This window comes from Sphaerodactylus townsendi, linkage group LG07 (genome assembly GCF_021028975.2).
Source record: "Sphaerodactylus townsendi isolate TG3544 linkage group LG07, MPM_Stown_v2.3, whole genome shotgun sequence".
Lineage (NCBI taxonomy): Eukaryota > Metazoa > Chordata > Lepidosauria > Squamata > Sphaerodactylidae > Sphaerodactylus > Sphaerodactylus townsendi.
The window spans coordinates 70,906,634-70,925,761 of record NC_059431.1 but is presented as its reverse complement, the minus strand read 5'-3'; the positions used below and the strand labels follow the sequence as shown (position 1 = coordinate 70,925,761).

The 19,128-nt window shown below is 41.4% G+C and overlaps 1 protein-coding gene and 1 pseudogene across 1 annotated transcript; one reads left to right on the top strand and one right to left on the bottom strand.

Annotated features, from left to right (window-relative positions):
- The first annotated feature begins 3,871 nt into the window (after positions 1 to 3,871).
- On the top strand, positions 3,872 to 4,851 carry LOC125437245 (annotated as a pseudogene).
- Positions 4,852 to 7,390: 2,539 nt separating this feature from the next.
- Positions 7,391 to 17,292, bottom strand: LOC125436999. The gene is made up of 2 exons (XM_048504372.1): positions 15,387 to 17,292; positions 7,391 to 7,532 (listed from the first exon to the last, which is right to left on the bottom strand). The coding sequence occupies exons 1-2, from the start codon at positions 17,290 to 17,292 to the stop codon at positions 7,420 to 7,422; spliced, it is 2,019 nt and encodes a 672-aa protein (XP_048360329.1). The 3' UTR covers positions 7,391 to 7,419.
- Between the last annotated feature and the right edge of the window lie 1,836 nt (positions 17,293 to 19,128).

The window sequence follows — 19,128 nt, the reverse complement described above, 5'->3', positions numbered from 1 at the left end:
AGTAGATTCATATTCAAAATGGTTAGAGGTGGTCCCTGTTGTATCAATGACATCCCGCACAGTGATCAAGGTGTTGCATCAACTGTTTGCTACGTATGGCCTCCCAGATGTTGTTGTGTTAGATAATGGGACACAATTTGTGTCAGAGGAGTTTTGTATATTTTTAGCCAATGGCCTTATTCGTTATGTCACATCAGCCCCCTTTCATCCATCTACAAATGGGCAAGCAATGAAAATGGTGAGGACAACAAAGGTTGCATTGAGGTGAATAATAGAGAGAGACTGGCATTGCTGTTTGCCCAACTTCTTGTTGACGCAACATATTATAACATGTACAGATGCTGGCAGAAGTCCCACAATGCTGCTTATGAACAGAAAGTTCACAACCCTGTTGGACCAGATGCATCCTGACTTGGTTGAGGAGTGATCATCTCAACGGACGATAGATCTGAAGGCACCACAGGTTTTTTTGAGCAAAATGACCAAGTCTACGTAAGAAATTATGGAGCTGGGCCATGCTGGATTCCAGCAGCACTGACACAGGCTACAGGGTCATTATCAAGTAAGGTGGAAACAGAAGATGGGTGTGTCCTTCTCTGACTTGTGGACCAAGTGAAGGAAGAGGGTATCAGCTCCTATGGTAACACCAGAGTGGAAGTGAGCAGATTGAACTTGAACTTGACTGGAAACGAGCAGCAAGAGGGTGAGGTTACAGTATCAGAGCAAGAGGGACTATTTCAGGAACAGGAAGTGGTAGAGAGTGAGTTAGACAAGGGAAAAGAGAATGAAGGGGGCATTTGAGGTTCTGGTATTAATGCAGGCGCAGGATGAGAGTTTACTGCAGAATCAGCAATCAGTGCAGGACTAGAGTACAGTGCAGAATAATAGATCGCCGCAACATAAGAGAGTTCGGTCAGACTTAGGGAAGGGGTATTGTGTATTGAGCTATTTAAGTTTCCGTAGTCAGCTGAGAACATGATATTTAAGTGAGTGTATGCATAGTTTCCCGCTCTCTGCCTGATGTATTATTGTGGAAGCCATCCATGTAAATAAACCTTGTTTTTTACCTTGCTGCTCGCCTGGTGATTGAGACATAACATAGCCATTGTTACCACCTGTAGTGTTTCTCCAAAGAGAATATTCTGCATAACACAGATCCTTCTTTCATAAAACAAACATACATGCTTTGCTTCTATAACATTTGCTCAGAGTTACTGAAACGCAACACTTGGCTGCATCTAATTGATAGCCTTTGTTTGTTCAAGGCGTTAAGTATTTATATTGGAATTCACTGTGGGAACATGACACAAGCTTAGATGGAACATCCTAAAGCAGGTGACCTTCAGCTTGTTTTCTTAGCCAGCCACAGCCCTAAACACAATCTTTTTTTAGAATTTCATTGCAGCAGATTGTTCACTCAAGTGCATTCTTTAAGCAATGACTGACTTTTACAGCTGCATTTGTTAAGAATTCCAAAAACTAAGCTAGAAACTTTATTTATTTTATTCAGAATTTTTAATGTCTTCAGGAACATGTCAGAGATGGTTCACAAAATAAACAAGAACAATAAAAACCAAACGGGAAAATATAATAATTAAAACCCAGTCTTAAAAATCAGTTCAGTTTAAAAAGAGTCCATAAAAACAAACTATTGGTAGCTTACTATAGCAATTTCCATACAAAAATAGTATTAAAGATTAATTAATCTTAATTAAAAGCTTGGGTGAATAGAAACATTTTGGCGTGGCACCTAAAACAAAGAAAACAGTGAGTTTTAAACAGAAGGTCAGTTGCCACTACAGGAAAAGCCCTATCAAAAATTCAAGCCCAATTTATCCCCTGGCAATAAGCAGCAGTAGATATGAACTATGTTCAGTAATATTCATCAAGACAATATGGAATCTGCTCTTTTGGAGAAAAAAAATGGGCTGAGATGCCAGCAATTTTTTCCCCATACAGTGGATCTTCTCTTATTACAAAGCAATAAAGAAAAAAACTCACTGATTATCAAATCTAACTTAATGTTGCGCTCTCAATTTTTAACCCACCGAACTGGAATCATTTCAGAAAGAAAACTGAGACATTTAGCTATAAAATAGTAAATTGAATTGTTGAAATAAAACAAGTATAGAATGGTTGATTACACTGAGAAAGTGCAGATGCTAGGGTTAAAGTGAGTTATTACCATTTTAGACAGGCTTCTTTGCCCATTTTCAATATTTGATGTCATCTTAGCAGCTTTGCCTACCTAAGGGGAACTGGATACCCATAAAATAAAATTTCCTTGCTTAACCAACTATCAGAATTAATATAGCAATGAATATGTGGGGAAACACGGTGAACTACTTCTTAAATGAAAATGCAGAACTTTCACAGAAAATCGATCTGACATAAGAATGGAAATATATCTACCAGGTTTTCTACTGAAAATATCAGAGCTCCTCTGTTTCTAACGGAGCCATAAATAAGACACAGAGGCTTCAACCCAGAGAACTGTGAATAGAATCTTGCTATATGTTCCCTAGTGTGGTTACTGGGTTCACATCTGTGGCAAAAACAAACAGAAAGCTTGTGGCACCTTAAAAACCGATTTACTCAAGCATAAGCTTTTATGGGCAAGATCCCACTCTGTCGGATGCATGAAATGTTCAGTTAACAAATGGGTGTGCTCATATACACATACACAAAGAAAAAGAGGAGAATGTTGTGAACAGCAGATCAAAAGGTCATGAAATTCAAGATGTGTAAGTTTATCATATTTCTGAGAAAACTCAGAAGTTGACAAGATAAGTACAGAGACCATTCTCAATAACTGCACCTGTTGATAACACAACACTGACCTATGGTGACTTGAGAGCTGTGAAAGAAATGACATCTTTTCTTACACCTTCAAGATTCATTTTGAGACTAAGGAGACTCCCATCTGGTTTGGCCCCTACTGTTTCTTTACTTTATTGTACTTACATAAAGATACATCTGCAGCAAGTTGATAAAAGCGATGACAGACTTGAGCAACCTGAGAAATATCTTTATGAGTCAGCAAGGAGAAAATGCACAACCATAGTTCATCAGGGAGCCATGACAAAACACTGTTGTCTCCATTACTTTTCTAAAATCAAAAGGACAAAAAGCAAATGCAAATACAGACTTGTACACAACAAACAACAAACACTTAGGCAAGACAATTAACAAAACAAGTCTGATCCAATTACAGAGCTATATTTTCTGGGTCCATAGGCAAGTATGAAGGTCAGCTAACAAGATAAAAACAGGGTGATTCCTGTTTTTAACAACGTGTATGCAGATTAACCTGATTTAAATGAGATGCCATCCATGTGTCCCTTCTTTGTTTCAGACCACAAAAGTTATTTTATATGTCCTGCATGAAAATTGGATCTGAATGATCAATGAGGTGGAGCTTGGGTGGCACAGCCAATAATAGTATAAAGCTAGGTCAGCAATCTTAATTTTGGTGGAAACTTGAGGCAGCTACTGGCCATGGTCTCAAAAAAGGGAGTTGTGGGAATCTGATTCTTGCCCTTGTGAAAGGTTTAGGGGTGTTCAGAGAAGGGTTTCACTAAAGGATGCAGCTGCATTGATGGTGAATAAGTATTATGATTTTTAGGTGACATCTTTCAGCCACTCTTTCTATGGCAAGTAAAGGCAGTCAGGCTGCGGTGGCATTGATCAAATTGTCGGACAGGATACCTTTAGAGAATGCTGATCATGCTGCCGGCATCCTGACATATTTGAATAAGACAAGGGCAGAGTTCATTCGTTTTTACCTTTTCACTCCATAAGCCCCCCGCAGCTTTCCACGCCGCTCTCGTACCCTTCATCTACTTCATAAAACCTTTGCCACGATAATAAAATGGTTGGATTCAAGCCCATGGACATCCCTCTGACAGCCATGGTGAAGTTTGTTGGGGCTGGGACACCCACTTGCATTGCAGATCTGGTCACCTTCCCAATGGACACTGTAAAAGTCAGATTGCAGATTCAAGGACAGAGCAAGCTGACCATCGTGGCAAATGCGGCCTAATACAAGGGTGTATTTGGCACCATTGCCACCATGGTGAAGAATGAAGGTCCCAAGAACCTGTACAATAGGTTGGTCGCTGGCCTCCAGAGGCAGATGAGATTTGCTTCCATCTGCATCAGGATGTATGACTCAATGAAGCAGTTCTACACCAAGGGTTTGGAGCATGCTGGTATTGCAAGTCGACTCCTTGCCAGCTGCACTATGGGGGCTTTGGCTGTCACTGTGACCCAGCCTACGGACATGGTGAAAGTGAGGTTCTAGGCACAAGCCCGAAAGGAAGGTGTTAAGAGGTACCAGGGGACATTGGATGCCTATAAGACCATTGCAAAGGAAGAGGGTGTCCGAGTACTCTGGAAAGGAATATCTCCTAATATCACCCACAATGCCCTTGTGAATTGTGTGGAGTTGGTGACCCATGATCTTATCAAGGATTCTCTTCTGAAATACAACTTCATGACTAATAATCTCCCCTACCACTTTACCTCGGCGTTCAGCACCAGGTTCTTTACAACCATTCTTTACACCCATTACAATTACAACCATCATTGCTTCCCCGGTTGATGTAGTGAAGACGAGATACATGAACTCTGCCCCCAGTCAATATGGAAGTGCCATGAACTGTGCTCTGACCATGCTCCACAAGGAGGGGCCCTTGGACTTCTACAAAGGCTTCACTCCCTCACTTTTGCAGCTGGGATCCTGGAACATGGTGATATTTGTGACCTACGAGCAGCTGAAATGGGCCGTGATGGCAGCCCGCAGATCTTTGGAGGCTCCTTTCTGAGCCAGTGACGAGTACAGTTTACAGAAAATCCACTGCTGGGGAGTTTTTCTGGCCTCTCTGCCTGTCAGTGAAATCTTCTCCTTCAGTCTTTATGTCTTTTTAAATTTATTAACTGCTTGTCTTTAACGCTTTGTGGCTTCTCTTGCTTGTCAATTGGTCTTGGGTGTCCAAGATGATCCAGAGCTCTTCCTCAGTACCTGCCAGGTGATGTGACGATGAGCCCATAGCTTTGAGTACGTTAAGCTGCTTCATTTTACTAATTTTTTTAAAAAAAAATACTGCTTCCCATTCTTACTGTATCTACCATTCTCTTCAACAAAATGTCCAGGAAACGGATCTTAAGTTCTGAAGAATGTTAGGCTTTAACTGATAAGTTCTGAACCTCTGAAAGCTACATGCAGTGTTCTTGTTCTGTTTGTTAATGGAGGCTGGTCATATAGGAACTTTTTCTTTTTTTCTTTTAAGGAACTGTTGAAATCTGGATTAGTATGGCTGCCTCACCCACATGTTCAGATTGTGCTTTAAATCAACCCCTCCCCCCCCCAAAAAAAATCCTGCTGTTGTACAGCTTTGGACAGTTTTGCATGGTCCAGTTTTGCATAGCTGGCCCTTAGATTCATGTTTTATGGAGTAGTCTGTAATCTAGTTAACTAACAAGTTGGGGCTTGGCCAGTCATGGCTCAGAGGCTCCCACCTCCTAATTCTCTAGCATCCCACCCACCTTTCTCTGAAGCTATTGCAGTCTATGGAGTCTGAGGGCATAGTGTGGACCGATCCAGTATGTGTAACACTTAGCTCAGAAGCCTCCGATTCTGCCTGCAAGGTTTTTTCTTGAGGGAAGGATACCTTTGTGACTCTTTTCTTTTAAAAAGCACAATTTCACAGCAGGACTATGTGCAGAAGACGCTATTAAATTTCATTAGAATTTTCCCCCGGTATAAAAATGGCCCTATTGCAAAGGTGCATGCAACCCCCATATCAAACACTCTAAAACAAAATCAAGGGAGAGCAATGACACTCATTGCCCTTAGGACAAACTGAATAGGGATAATAAAAGTGTTAGGGAAATAACATTGCAATCATGTGCAGGGGTACCCTGATTTAACCTGTTCATTTCTCTGAGTCTAGATTGGAGTAATTCTGCACAGGATCACACTGCAAGTACACAGTCTCTGGCTGGAGATTTCTTTCATTATAGAGTTCAGTGATATTGCTAATTATTCCCTACCAAATTAAATGATTATAGATTATAGATTATAGATTAAATTATAGATCCCCCGCCAAATTAAATGCAGAGGGACAGAACTGTGTGTGTATGCAACAGGAAGTGACTGGAAATGATGTCCAATTCTCAAACAATTTGTCTGCCTCTGACCATTAGCAGTGTCATAACTGGGATCTTCAGTTGGCTCCTCACCAATTGGCCTGCTGGCTACTGCAGCAAATAAACTACCCCCTTTAAACCAACCGGAGAACTCTGGCTTTATGCCAAATGAAACTTCATTCATGAAAACATCTGCATTGGAAGCAACGCTTCTGGCAACTGGTTCCAAGATACTCCCGAAACTATTTTACATCAAGATACTCCCGAACCTATTTTACATCAAGATACTCCCGAAACTATTTTACATCAAGGATGGAATACCAGACTTGAAAATTTGTATGGGTGTGTGGGGACAGTGGGATTTGCTTTTTGGGTACAGGATATGCCAAGGTGGAATCTGAATCTGATTGATTGTATAAAGCTAGAGCAAGTCAGCCCAACAGTTCAGTTTGATCCCGGCCTTAGCAAGGATTGGGTCTAGCTTTAAACTGCAGGCTGGAAACTTGAAGTTTAAAGCTGGACCCAGATGAGCTGAGACCAGCATCAAACAGGCCTGAACCGCTCCTGAACTCCACGTGAAGTTCTGGAGCCAGACAAGTCAGGTAAGCCTGGCTGGCCCAGCTCCTAAGTTCCTTGTGTAGTGTGGGAGAAAGTGAGCCCTGCTGGCTGGCTTTCAACTGTGGCCCTGTCCCGAATTCCACATGAAATTCAGGGATGGGGTGCAGTTGCAAGGGCACAGCTGTGGGCGGGTATAGGGTGAGTCATGGGAGCCATTTTACACAACTATGCCCCTGATGCCTACCCCGTTTCTCCGAAAATAAGACATCCCCTGAGAATAAGACGTAGTAGAGGTTTTGCTGAAGTGCTAAATATAAAACATCCCCTGAAAGTAAGATGTAGCAAAGTTTTTGTTTGGAAGCATGCCTGTCGAACAGAACACCAGAGCATGCAGCTGTGGAGCGGAAAAATAAGACATCCCCTGAAAATAAGACATAGCGCATCTTTGGGAGCAAAAATTAATATAAGACACTGTCTTATTTTCAGAGAAACACGGTAGGAAGTGAACCTTGAAACCAGTACAAAATGATGTGGTCAACAACAAAAAATTGGTTATGCTCAAGAGGCTCAAAGAAACATTCCTAACATATCCTTTCATATTTCAGCTATTTATTAATGTTCCATTTCAAAGGTTGATATCTTTTATACAGTCAAGATCAATTTGTGAAGAATTAGTTTTAAAAGATCATTACCGTTTTGCATATATTTCTTTCAAATTGATGCTATTAAAATCCAATTGCAGCTAGAAGGATGAAACATGCTTACCACATTCCTTTCCTCATCGCCTTGAAAGGTAGTTCCATGCTGCTGCCTGGAGTCTTTCCCTAGGAAAGAAACACATTTTCACTTGAATTTCCAAAACTGTTAATAATTAGGAGAGTACAGCAAACATCTTTGAAAACATTCAAGTCCAACAATTCACTATCAGACTGGTCAGTCATTACAGTTTACCATGCATATTGGGAGAATGTGCTACATGCAATACCCAGATACCTGCAATCTCCATTTTGTCTGACCGGAGCAACGCATACATGTTCAAATGCCATACACATCAACCAGAACCTGATCGAACACGATGAGTTATCCAGGAGGACCCCTAGTTGCTCCATCACCACCCTCTGAATTATCTTGACCAGAAAAGGTAGATCAGAGATATGGCAACAATTGATCACAACGTTCTTCTCATTCTTTCTTTTTGAAATAAGGCTGGATAACCATCTCCTTTAGCAATTGCAGAAAAACGCCAAGTCAGAGACTGGTTTCAACAGGTATTTGGGGCTTACTAATTCTGTGCTTGAAGGATTTGAATAACAAGGATGGACAGAGATCAACAATACAAGAAGCAACCTTTACAGCCCAAGATTCTGTCAAAGTGATCCATAAATGGGCTAATCGCTTCTATTGCTTGACATTTATTGCAACTAGTGACCAAACTGGAGCCTATTAGAGAAAGTCAGCAAAAAAGTTGCAGAAGTGTCATAATTAAATGTCAGTTCCTGGAAATTTAGGGACTCGGATCTAAGTTTGTAAGTTTGAGTTTGAAAACCCTCTTGAGCCTCCTTACAGGAGAGAAATGGTGAGTGTATCAATCCAAACTCCTCCTCTTCCTCCTCCTCCTCTTCTAAGAGTGAGGATATGCCAACCACAAACAGAACAGTAGACAAAAAGAATGATTTCATCTTTGCTGTCACTGTCACACAGTGACAAACCGCCTCTGCTACTCACTTGTTTTGAAAGCCCCTTGTTGAGGTCACAATAAGTCAGCTGCAGCTTGAAGGCACTTCACACACACGTCACTGTCACCTCATAACCTTTTAAATGACTTCAATAACTTGTCAGCTTCACCGATAATTTTTTACCAGTACTGTTCTAGTTGTCTCTCAGCCCCCCCAACATTGCAGTTAATCATGGCACCAGGTTTCACCTCAATGACTGGGGGGTCAGTCATAGTGACCCTAGGATGGGATAGAGACATTTCAATCTTTATGCATTTTAGTTAAGAGAATTGGCTGTGTTTCTATCTGTAAGATATACATATATGTAACAGAGGCCTTTATTGTGGGACCCTAGTTCACCTGAACTAACTTTTTTTGTGGTGGTGGTACCCCTTTTTACACCCCCCCTTTTTAGTCACAGAAATTTTTTGTCATGGTGATGGTGTCCTTTTTCACTTTTTGTGGTGCCCTCTTTCCTCTTGGTGCCCTAAGCATGTGCTTATTATGCTTAATGGTTAATCCAGGGCTGTCCTCAGACCCTGGGGAAGTGTACCCTGCATGGTGCTGGAGCTCAGAGGCTCAAAACAGGTAGATACTTTTTGGGGTAGGAAAAAGAAATAAGCTAGCAATTTCAGTGTAAATATGGTACAGCAAATCAATGTAACGGTTGACATTTCTCTCCATTTATTATGTGGAAAGAGCAACTAAGCACATCAAGGGAAACACTGAATTTGATATTCTAAAACATACAACTATGGCAAGAACCTCTGTAAGCAACAGTCCCAGACTTAACTGAGAACCACATTTGTGACCCAAGGCCAGGCTTAGCACTGGCAGCATCCACCATGTAGGGGTGGATGCCCCTCAACCCAGCTGCCAGAAAGCATTTTGGAAAGACTTGAGAGCCTAGGCAAGACGCCATATGTTCCCCCTACGCAAGCCACTCTACCCCTACCTTAGCTTAGCTGCAGCCAAGCCTTTCCATTCACTTGGTTCCGCCTTTTTTATTTCATATAATAGGCAACACAATTACTACCCTGCAATTCACCAGGCTCATATTGTAACTTCTATTAATTTCAGTCTTTTTGAAAGGTCATGTGTACCCCTTCTTAAAAAAATGAATGACTATTGCATTTGCTTAATCTGAAAGACTATGTAGCTGTTGCACTTATATCAAATTAAAAATATCCTCCACACATGAAAACAACTTCTTGTTTTTCCAGAAAGTATTACAGATTCTGAAGTGCCACCCATCATCCTATATTATTCAGTCACATCCATAAGGGGAAGTAAAAATGTCTGGCATGCTGAGCTATCCAAAAAGGCATTCTAATGTCACTCCTTGAACAGAAGAAATTGGTATGATTAAGTCAGCATGTGGGAAATGGTATCCTAGAGAGTTTTCTGTGGACAAAACCTCTTAATATGGTGTTACCAAGCATTTTTTTAAAAAACACAGTTTTAAATGAGCCCCTCGTCACACAATTTCTATCCCAGAAACCATTTCTGTAAATCAATATTATGAATAAACCATGAACCAGTTTTTGAGATCCCACTAAAAAAAATCCATGCAGCAAACAGTGCACTAGATGATAGAGCTTTATGAGCAACAGCTACCCCCAGTAAGCACCAACTGAACTTCTATGCTGCAATCCAAAGCCTTTGTTATAAGTACAAGACTATAATATGCATATAGAATACCCCCAGCTAATTCAAAGGAGATATATGATTTTTTCCCCTTGAAATACATGCAAAACCTTGTAATGCCATAGAGCTATGTAAGTTCCACAGTATGCATCGAATTCTTGTTTGTTATCAAACACCATGTAAGAAACATTGTACATTTTCTTAATATCTTACCCCAAACAATCTGGAAGATATATATGCATCAAATTTCAAACAAAGACTTTATTTGTTCAATTAACTTAAGCAACACTTTCATTAAAATATATAAGGCCAAAAAAGTATATAATGCAGATCACCTGAAGAAGGAAATTGTTATTTATTTAGTTATCTGTTCATTCAACTTTTACCCCACCTTTCCCAACACATCAGGCTCAGGGTGGCTTCTAATAAAAATTCTTAACAATTAAAATATATAAATAACATTAAAACCTTAATTAATACCATTTGATGCTTAAAACAACAGGAGACCAGTCAAACAAAAGGGTAGTGCAAATTAAAATTCTAATAGGAAAAAGAGCAAAACATAATGATAGATTTATTAACTGTATTAAATTTCTATACCATCCTTCCCCTCACAGTCTCAGGGCATATTAATAACACAAACATCACACAATATAAATCCATTTCCATGACTATAACAATTCTAAAAATCTACAGCAAGACTGAGACCATCACTTTATTCACCTCCATATTAGACTACTGTAACCAGGGATGTAGGTATGGATTTTTATGGGGGGGTTCAGGGGGTGGGCCAAGGCCCCCACCCACCCCTGGGGCATGGCCAGCCTCTCCAAGCCCCGCCCCAGCGTCAGTGCTTATAAAGGCAGCTCTCTGAGGCCAGGGACAGCAGACTCCCCTTCCCTCCCCTCCCCTGCCCTCCTCCGCCCCCCCTCACCAGCTGGGCCCCCAGCCAGCAGAGACATAGCTAGGGAAAATGGAGCCCAGTGCAAAATCTGAGTATTGCGCCTCCCCCCCAATGGGCAGCCGCTGTGATGCTTGAATCCACCCCCAAACAGCATCACTTTCAATGGTGTTTAAACTAGAGAGCCCAAATTCTCCTTTTAAATCCACCTTAAAGGAAGAATCTGGGGTCTCCAGTTAAAACAACATTGAAAGTGATGCTGTTTTGGGGTGGATTATCCCCATGTTTAAACTGGGGACCTCAGATTCTCCCTTTAAATCCATGCCGAAGGGGGTGGATTTAAAAGGAGAATCTGGGGAAATTTGGAGGGTGCCTGCTGTCAGGGGTGCAATTGTTAAGCTAGCAGCACCAAACTTTCAGGGTATCTTTAGGAGAATCTCCTAATGATACCACCCATGTTGGGTAAAGTTTGGTTCATGGGGTCCAAAGTTATGGACCATCAAAGGTGTAGCCCCGTCTTCTATTAGCTCCCATTGGAAACAATGGGAGATGGGGCACCCACTTTGGGAGTCCATAACTTTGGACCTCCCCTTTGGGAGTCCATAGCTTTGGACCCCCTTGACCAAACTTCACAAAGCCTGGGTGGTATCAGTAAGAGACTATCCTGATGAGACCACCCAGGTTTGGTGAATTTTGGTTCATGGGGTCCAAAGTTATGGACCCTCAAAGGTGTAGCCCTATCTTCTATTAGCTCCCATTGGAAACAATGGGAGATGGGGCACCCACTTTGGGAGTCCATAACTTTGGACCCCCTGAACCAAACCTGGGTAGTATCATCAGGACAGTTTTCCAACAAATCCCTGAAATTGTGGTGTTGCTAGCCTAAAGAATGCGCCTCTGCAGGCCAAAAACCAAAAAGCACTAAAAAAAATACAAAAATACACAAACGGGGCGGAGCTTCGGACATGCAATGGAGGGGTTGAACCCGAGAAACCCCCCCCCCTTACCTACGTTGTTAACTGTAACTCACTTTACACAGGGTTATCCTTGAGGCTGCTTGGAAACTCCAACTGGTCCAGAATGCAATGATGCAGGTCCTTATGGGGATTCTGTGGTGGGCACGCATTCAACCAGTGCTTTGCCAGCTGCACTGGCTCCAGTTGGGAGTTCCAAATCAGGATCAAAGTTTTGGTGGTGACTTTTAAAGAACTTAATTGTCTAGGACACTCATATATGATATGCCCCCCCAAAGAACACTCTTTGGAGAGTACCCTCTCTTGATATACTCCCCAAGTGGACTTGAGAGGCAGCGGGGCAGCCAGCAAAGTTGCATTCAGCTCTTTGGTGGGCATTCTTTGGGGTTCAGATTTTAAAGACCTGATTTTTAAAAAAATACTGTGGTTTGTAAACTGGTATTGCCCTCCCTGCTAGAGTTGCCAACTTTTCAATTGGACCGTCAAGTTGTCTTCTTAATATCAGTTTTGTCTCCAGCAATGATCAGTTATACTGTTTAGCTCCATGTAATGAAAAGCTTCCATTGAGGATTTCTAAGGACAGGATTATTTTCCTGGCTAGTTGGCAACCTTATTCCCTCCCACTGACTTTTCTCCACAATACAACCTCCCTGTTAGAACTCACCAAATAGCAGTGAGAGATCCAGACTCAGTAGAAGATTAAAAGGTAATGGGTCAAGAAGTGTGTTTAAATTATATACCAGCGTGGTGTAGTGGTTAAGAGCAGGTGGATTCTAATCTGAAGAACTGGGTTTGATTCCCCACTCCTCCACCTGAGTGGCAGAGACTTATCTGGTGAACCTGATGTTTTTTCCGTATTCCTACATTCCTGCTGGGTGCCCTTGGGCTAGTCACAGTTCTTCAGAACTCTCTCAGCCCCATCTATCTCACAAGGTGTCTGTTGTGGGGAGAGGAAGGGAAAGGAGATTGGAAGCCACCCTGTGTCTCCTTACAGGAGAGAGAGGTGGGCTATAAATTCAAACTCTTCTTCTTCTATTCAATGTGCCAGCATACACCATAGAAATTATGCCAATGAAATCACTGTTTCATTAAGAAATTCACAACCCACTTGATACCAAACATTACTGCTTGAACCCCCTCCCCTTTTATAATCCAAGAGAGAGTGAGTGAGGAATTTGACCATGTTTTTTGTCCCTTCTATCAAAAGCCTAGGCTAGGGAATGTAGCAAAAAGCAAGACAAAAAGGGGGAGAGAGGAGGGGGAAGAAATTGGATAGGCATAGGCTTCTTCCCCCTTTCCTCCTATAATTTATTGCATCTAGCCAATAGAAAAGTGCTGGTTATATAGTGAGACTTTCAACCCCATCCAAGAGCCTGGTGCCCAGCCAGGTTATCACCACAGTGCCCAGCTGCAGCTCCCAAAGAGCTTCCTGGTGGTATGGGGAGGCTTTGCAAGCATCACAAAAAGTATTTAGTTTTGATAATATGGATATATTTAATCTTATAGTGGATTCAGCCCTTGGAACAATTAGATAAATTGATAGACTCTCCTAATTCTTACATGTACTCACTCCAAAATAAGAAAGAAATTAAAGAACAAATCATAGCAATGCCCAAAAATTTTAATACACCAGGCCTCATTGAAGAAAACAATCTTCCCATGAACATTACAGTATTAATGACAAAATAATACATACAGGTGAGGAAGACTGCTACATCTAGTAACAGAGGTTCTTTAGCCTTCCAGTTCACATGGAACTACTTCTCAATTACCCTTCTAATTAAATGGAAAAACAGTGCAGAGAAAAGCATAATTAATCAGAGTTCCCTTTGTGGTTATGCTGCCTTTGCAAAACATTAATCCTGATGTCAAGTGAATTTAGCGCACATTCCTTTTATGCAGTTCTGATGACAGACCAGTCACTCCTCCTTAAAATTCCCTTTTCTCTGTATTTAAGAAGCAACAACTTATGGCTGTCACCAAACCCCCAGGGTGCTGCCATCTAGCTGGAAAGTTGAACTGTGAGGCAGATACATCCAGAGAGAAGTGACAGAGATGCTTCTTGTCTGATAGCTTCCATCATACAGCAGGGAAAAAACTATGAATGATTTCTACCACCGCTCCCTACATCTCCACATGACAATGTGAGGAGAACAGCAGCCACACTTCCCACTGGAATTAAGCCAGTGGGTGACTGGAAACAAGTTTTTCAAATAAACTAAAAATGAGATTGCGACAGGTGGACAAATTTCCTGTTTCCTTCTGTCAATCTCCTGGATGCCTGTCTGGCATGTACACAGAGCAGCTAACACCCAATCAGGACCCACAGAATGCTGGAGGAGCCAGATTTTGGAGGAGTGGGGGGAGTGATGAAGAAAATCCATAAAACTGTCAGTCAGATAGGATTTGTGCCTCTAGGGAGTTAGGCGGAGAGTGGGGAGTTGTTTCTCAGGTGACTTTCTCCTAGCTCAGAACCTGGCTCTTAATGAAAAAAGGCTAATTTGGGGAATGTTTTAGGAGGAACTACTGTTGTCTCAGACCCTAGCTTTTGGGTGAAGCTTGCTAAAGATCTGGAATTTCTAGGAGTTCACAATTATATTGTGCGATTCCTGAAGTTGTAGAAAAGTCAACAATCACTCAATTGTTTTAAAAGATTGACTGCTAATGGCTCTTTGCACCCAGTAATTTTAACTGCTAAATAATATGAACCCAGCAAAATGCCGTGTTATACTTGTTAATAGTTTCAAGTCAATTTTCTGAACATCCTTGTTACCCTGTCGCAGGATTTGTATGCCATCTGAGAAAGATGGGGTAAAAGTTACTGTTTGCTCCACTTTCTATCATGCCTCATATGAAGCCCTAGGGAGGAAGACCTTTCTAGAACATAACCCAGGCAGTACTAGAGAGAAGAACTCTAACCATAACTGTAATAGGCAGCAATACTAATTAGGCTGTAGCCAATTCCCTCACCTGTACTTGAATAACTGAAGAGTGTAGTCTCTACCCCAATCTTCACCTGACAGACCCCAGGTAGCTTCTAAAAGCAGGTGGGAAAAATAAAGTAGTTGAGCAACTGTGCTGTTCACTTGGGAGTTGGTTCAACCCAGAATTTTGTAAAAAGATTGTGATTTTGGCGATTTTTTAAAAACTCAGGTTGAGGGAAATATAACAATCAATCCTGCTTTGGGGGAGGGATCCATGGGATATTTCCCTTCATGAACCCATTATATTTCAACCATGCAGAATCCACCTATGCTAACTAAACTAAAAAAAGTGTGTTGTGTATATGTGTGTGAGAGGGAATTAAAAAGAGTGTGCCTATATTGTTTAAAGCCTATTCACAAATTTCAGGAGAACTTGTTTGTAATGATGGCCTTATTTAACTTTAAATGAAAGTAATTTATGTACACAGTAGACTTAGTAGAAAACATCTAACTTTACCTTTTGAACTGTGTAGAGTTCCAAGTTTCCCCTTGTCAGTCAATGCAAGATGAGGCATAGATCTGGGACTGCTGTTTGTAAAAACAGGTTTTGATTCCTGTTCTTCAGGAGGTTTTATAACCTCAGCTCTTTTATCCGTATGGCAATTCTTCCCACAAGGTCCAAAATCATGGTCAACAAGTTCAGGATCTGCATCCTTCATACTATTACTATTTTTAGAGAGACAGTGAATAGGAAGTGTTTCTTCTTGAGAAAAGTAATGAAGTTTTTCACAAGAAAATGAATGGTTGTCCTCTTCAAGTTGAGGTTTTTTAGACTGGCTGAGATAATTCAAGTAAAAATAATACTGAGCCAATACGTTATCATTATCGTGAGTATTAGATAAGACTTTATCATGCCCAGATAGCTTCTTAATGCTATCAACTTTTACTCTTGGGATGTGGAATTCCACTGAGCTATTTTTAGGACCTATTGGTGATTCGATAATGCCCTTGGACACATATTCATTGATATCATCTTGAACATTTATGGGGGCTGAATTCTGTATTACATTATCACCTTCAACACAGCCATGATTTTTATAATGACGGTCAAAACTATCTGGACTGACTTCCCAAGCAGTATTTCCCTGAGACTTCAATACAAAACTTGTACTCAAACTGTGAATTAGTATGGATGGATTTTTCTTCAGGGATAATTCTAATTCTGTTTCATCTCCAGTGTTATTTTCTCCTTTGAATGGATTATCAGTTTGTTCATTTCCTATACATTTATTTTCCTCAAACCTTTTATCCATCCCTGCCATATGCACAGATTTGGTTCCCTTTTTTTGAACTCTGGATTTCTTTTGAGAATGGAAACTTAGACAATTCAATCCATCTTTTTGTGACTCAGGATCAAAAAGGATATTTCTACTTCTAACCTGTTTAGTGGTGTTTTCAGCACCATCAATAAACCCACTGGAGTTGTCAAATTTTAAGGTCCATATGAAATCCTTGAACTTATTCTTTTCTCCAATCTCTGCTAGGTTCTCCGCTGCTAGAGTAATCTTTTCAAAGCTGGTAGCTCTTCTTGTGGAGGGAAGTCCATCTTCCAGCACAGATATACTAGTATGTATCATATGATTTGACTTTAAAAAGCTAGCACTGTTTTGAGAAGTTATGTGAGTCTTGGTCAACGTCTCTCTCTTTGCTTTTACAACATCTGTCCACTCTTCATCTGAACTATCATTAAGAGGAGGCCAAAAATAAGAGTCAAGACTTTCATGCAAATCTACTGTAGTAGAAAATGAATAATCTCTTTTGCACATGATATGAGAGTTTTTAATGCTGGTGCTGCATTTGTGACCTTCTACCTCACAATCTCCCCAAACTTTGGCCTCCCTTTGTTCCTGGAATTCCTGGTCATACTTGATTGTCTGAGCATGACTTATTTCCTCGCGAGAAGAGTCCGACAAACAAGTAGACCCTTTTTCAGTTTGTTCCGAGATATTTTCAGATATTTCAGAACTGCTTAATCCATTGGAAGCACCTGTATGTAATAATGTCAGATCCAAATATTCAGGCCTTTTATTTATGGTATCTCTGCTCTCTTGAATCACCTTTTTTTCACTGTCATGATCCAAGATAGCTCTTACAAATAACTGAGAAATTTCCTCCGGGCTGTCACCAGTATGATGCTCATCAAGAAGCAGTTCTCTCCAGCTGACAACATGATGGAGTTTCTGTGTTTCAAAAATGCTGATATCCTCAAATATCCTGTTAGCTAACTTAGAAGTACAGGTGCTGCTCAATTTTTTTCTGAAGGTTGGTTTATCTGTAATATTTATTTTCTGTCCTGTTCTTAGATGGTTCTGAACTGGATGTTTCCCTCCATTTACTGTGCCAGTGGATTTCTGAGGGCACATTTTAGTAACAGCTATGTAATGTGATGAGGAACTTTTAACCTTGACTGAATTTTGATTACTGCTATTATTAATGCAGTCAGACATTTTACTTCCGCAGAATGCTAAGCACTTACATCATAAGAACTGCAAGTTCTTAGTATCAGTTTCATCAAGAGTTTCTGCAGAGTGGGTCTAATGCTTTGTGACTCAAATGTTTTATCTGTAAAAGAAAACACAAAGAAAGCAATCCTAATATTCTAGATCGCAATTGTACTGAATATACACTAACTTAATAAACATTTTTATTAATATCCAGTGATGTACTGCAGTCAAAAGCCCAACTGCACACAATGCTGGCATGCTTACAAAAGCTGGACCACTGACATCCCACTGCATGCTCTATAACAGGACTTTTGCAAACAAGGACCTTCGCCATATTTAGAGAATTTGCCAACTTATATCTTTAGAATGGCATTAACCAATTTGAGATTCCAGGCCATACCAATGGCAGTGTATAGTGCATGATGTAGTAGTGTACTAGTACCTAACTACTGATGTATCTGTGGTTGTGACACAGTTGAGGACATTCTGCACTATGTTCTGAAGTGTCCCCTCTATGATAACATAAGAAACAAATACATTAAAAGACTTCTTCCAATTGCGAAGGACACCGATAACACTGGAAAATTGATCTGCCTATTATATATTACCAATCCAGTAGCACTTTTTGCTCATGCTGCAAGAAGAATCAAGTTAAGTATGGTGTAACGATGTTGTGTTGTATTATTTGATAGGGATATTTATATTAATACTAATTTAGTCTATTTTAACCATGTTGGTATACGTGGGATGTTTTTTGTGTATGCTTTCATTTTATGATGCTGTGTATGAGGAGTTTGTGAAGGCCTATGGCCAAGACAATAAACTTATTACTACTAGTAAAAAACAAAGACGGACAGAAACCAGGCAGAGCGTGGGTCTAAGGGGACTTCCACTGGGAATGAGTTGAGAAGTCACTGGAGAGATAGGGTGGGAGGCTTGCGTCCGAGCACGCAGCCGCTGCACAGCTCTCGGGGTGCCACAAATCTCTGGGTTAGTATCGGCTACTCTGCCAGAGCGCTCGACCAGGCTCACGAACCCACCTTATCAATTGCTCCAGATGCCCCTTCCAAGAAACCGGCACCGGTTCAGGCTCTCTCCCGCTGCAACTAGCGAGTGTATCATCAGGCCGTCCCCGTGGAAACCGCCGGGGTGGAGTCAGCGGAAGGATGACGGCCCCTCGAGACTGGCAGGGAAGCAGGAAGGCCTAGAAAGGGCTTCTCCGGGAGAGGACGACCCACCCCCGCGCCTCCTCCTGCTGCTTCTCGCTCGCTCGCTCGCTCGCTCGCTCGCCTTTTTACGCCGCTGCCGGGGCGCAGCATCCGAGATGTCTCTGCTGGGTGAAGTGGGGTGGCTGCCCGAAGCGCCGTCCAGCCTGCCGCTGCCATTGGTCTCCCCCTCCCCCGGTTCAGAGTCCCATACAACTGGTGAGCGCAGCCACATCTGGTGACATCTGGGTTTGGGTCAGTGGAACTGGGGTTGGGAAAATTCATTCCTCTGCTCGTGCGCTTCATCCCTGGTCTTCGAAGACTTTACTTTCTTCACAGGTAGGATTTTTAGAAATATTGTATTATCGTAAAGTAGATCTTGCTATTCGTAGACATAGTATACTCCTCTGGATACTTTACTCAGAGAGTTACTCTGTTTATGTCCACAACATTGCGTACTCCTCTAACGTGCACCGGAAAAAGTACAACGTATCAACTCGGGACACATTACTTCGCGGCAGCTCCTCCTGTACAGGCGTCCTAAATCCAC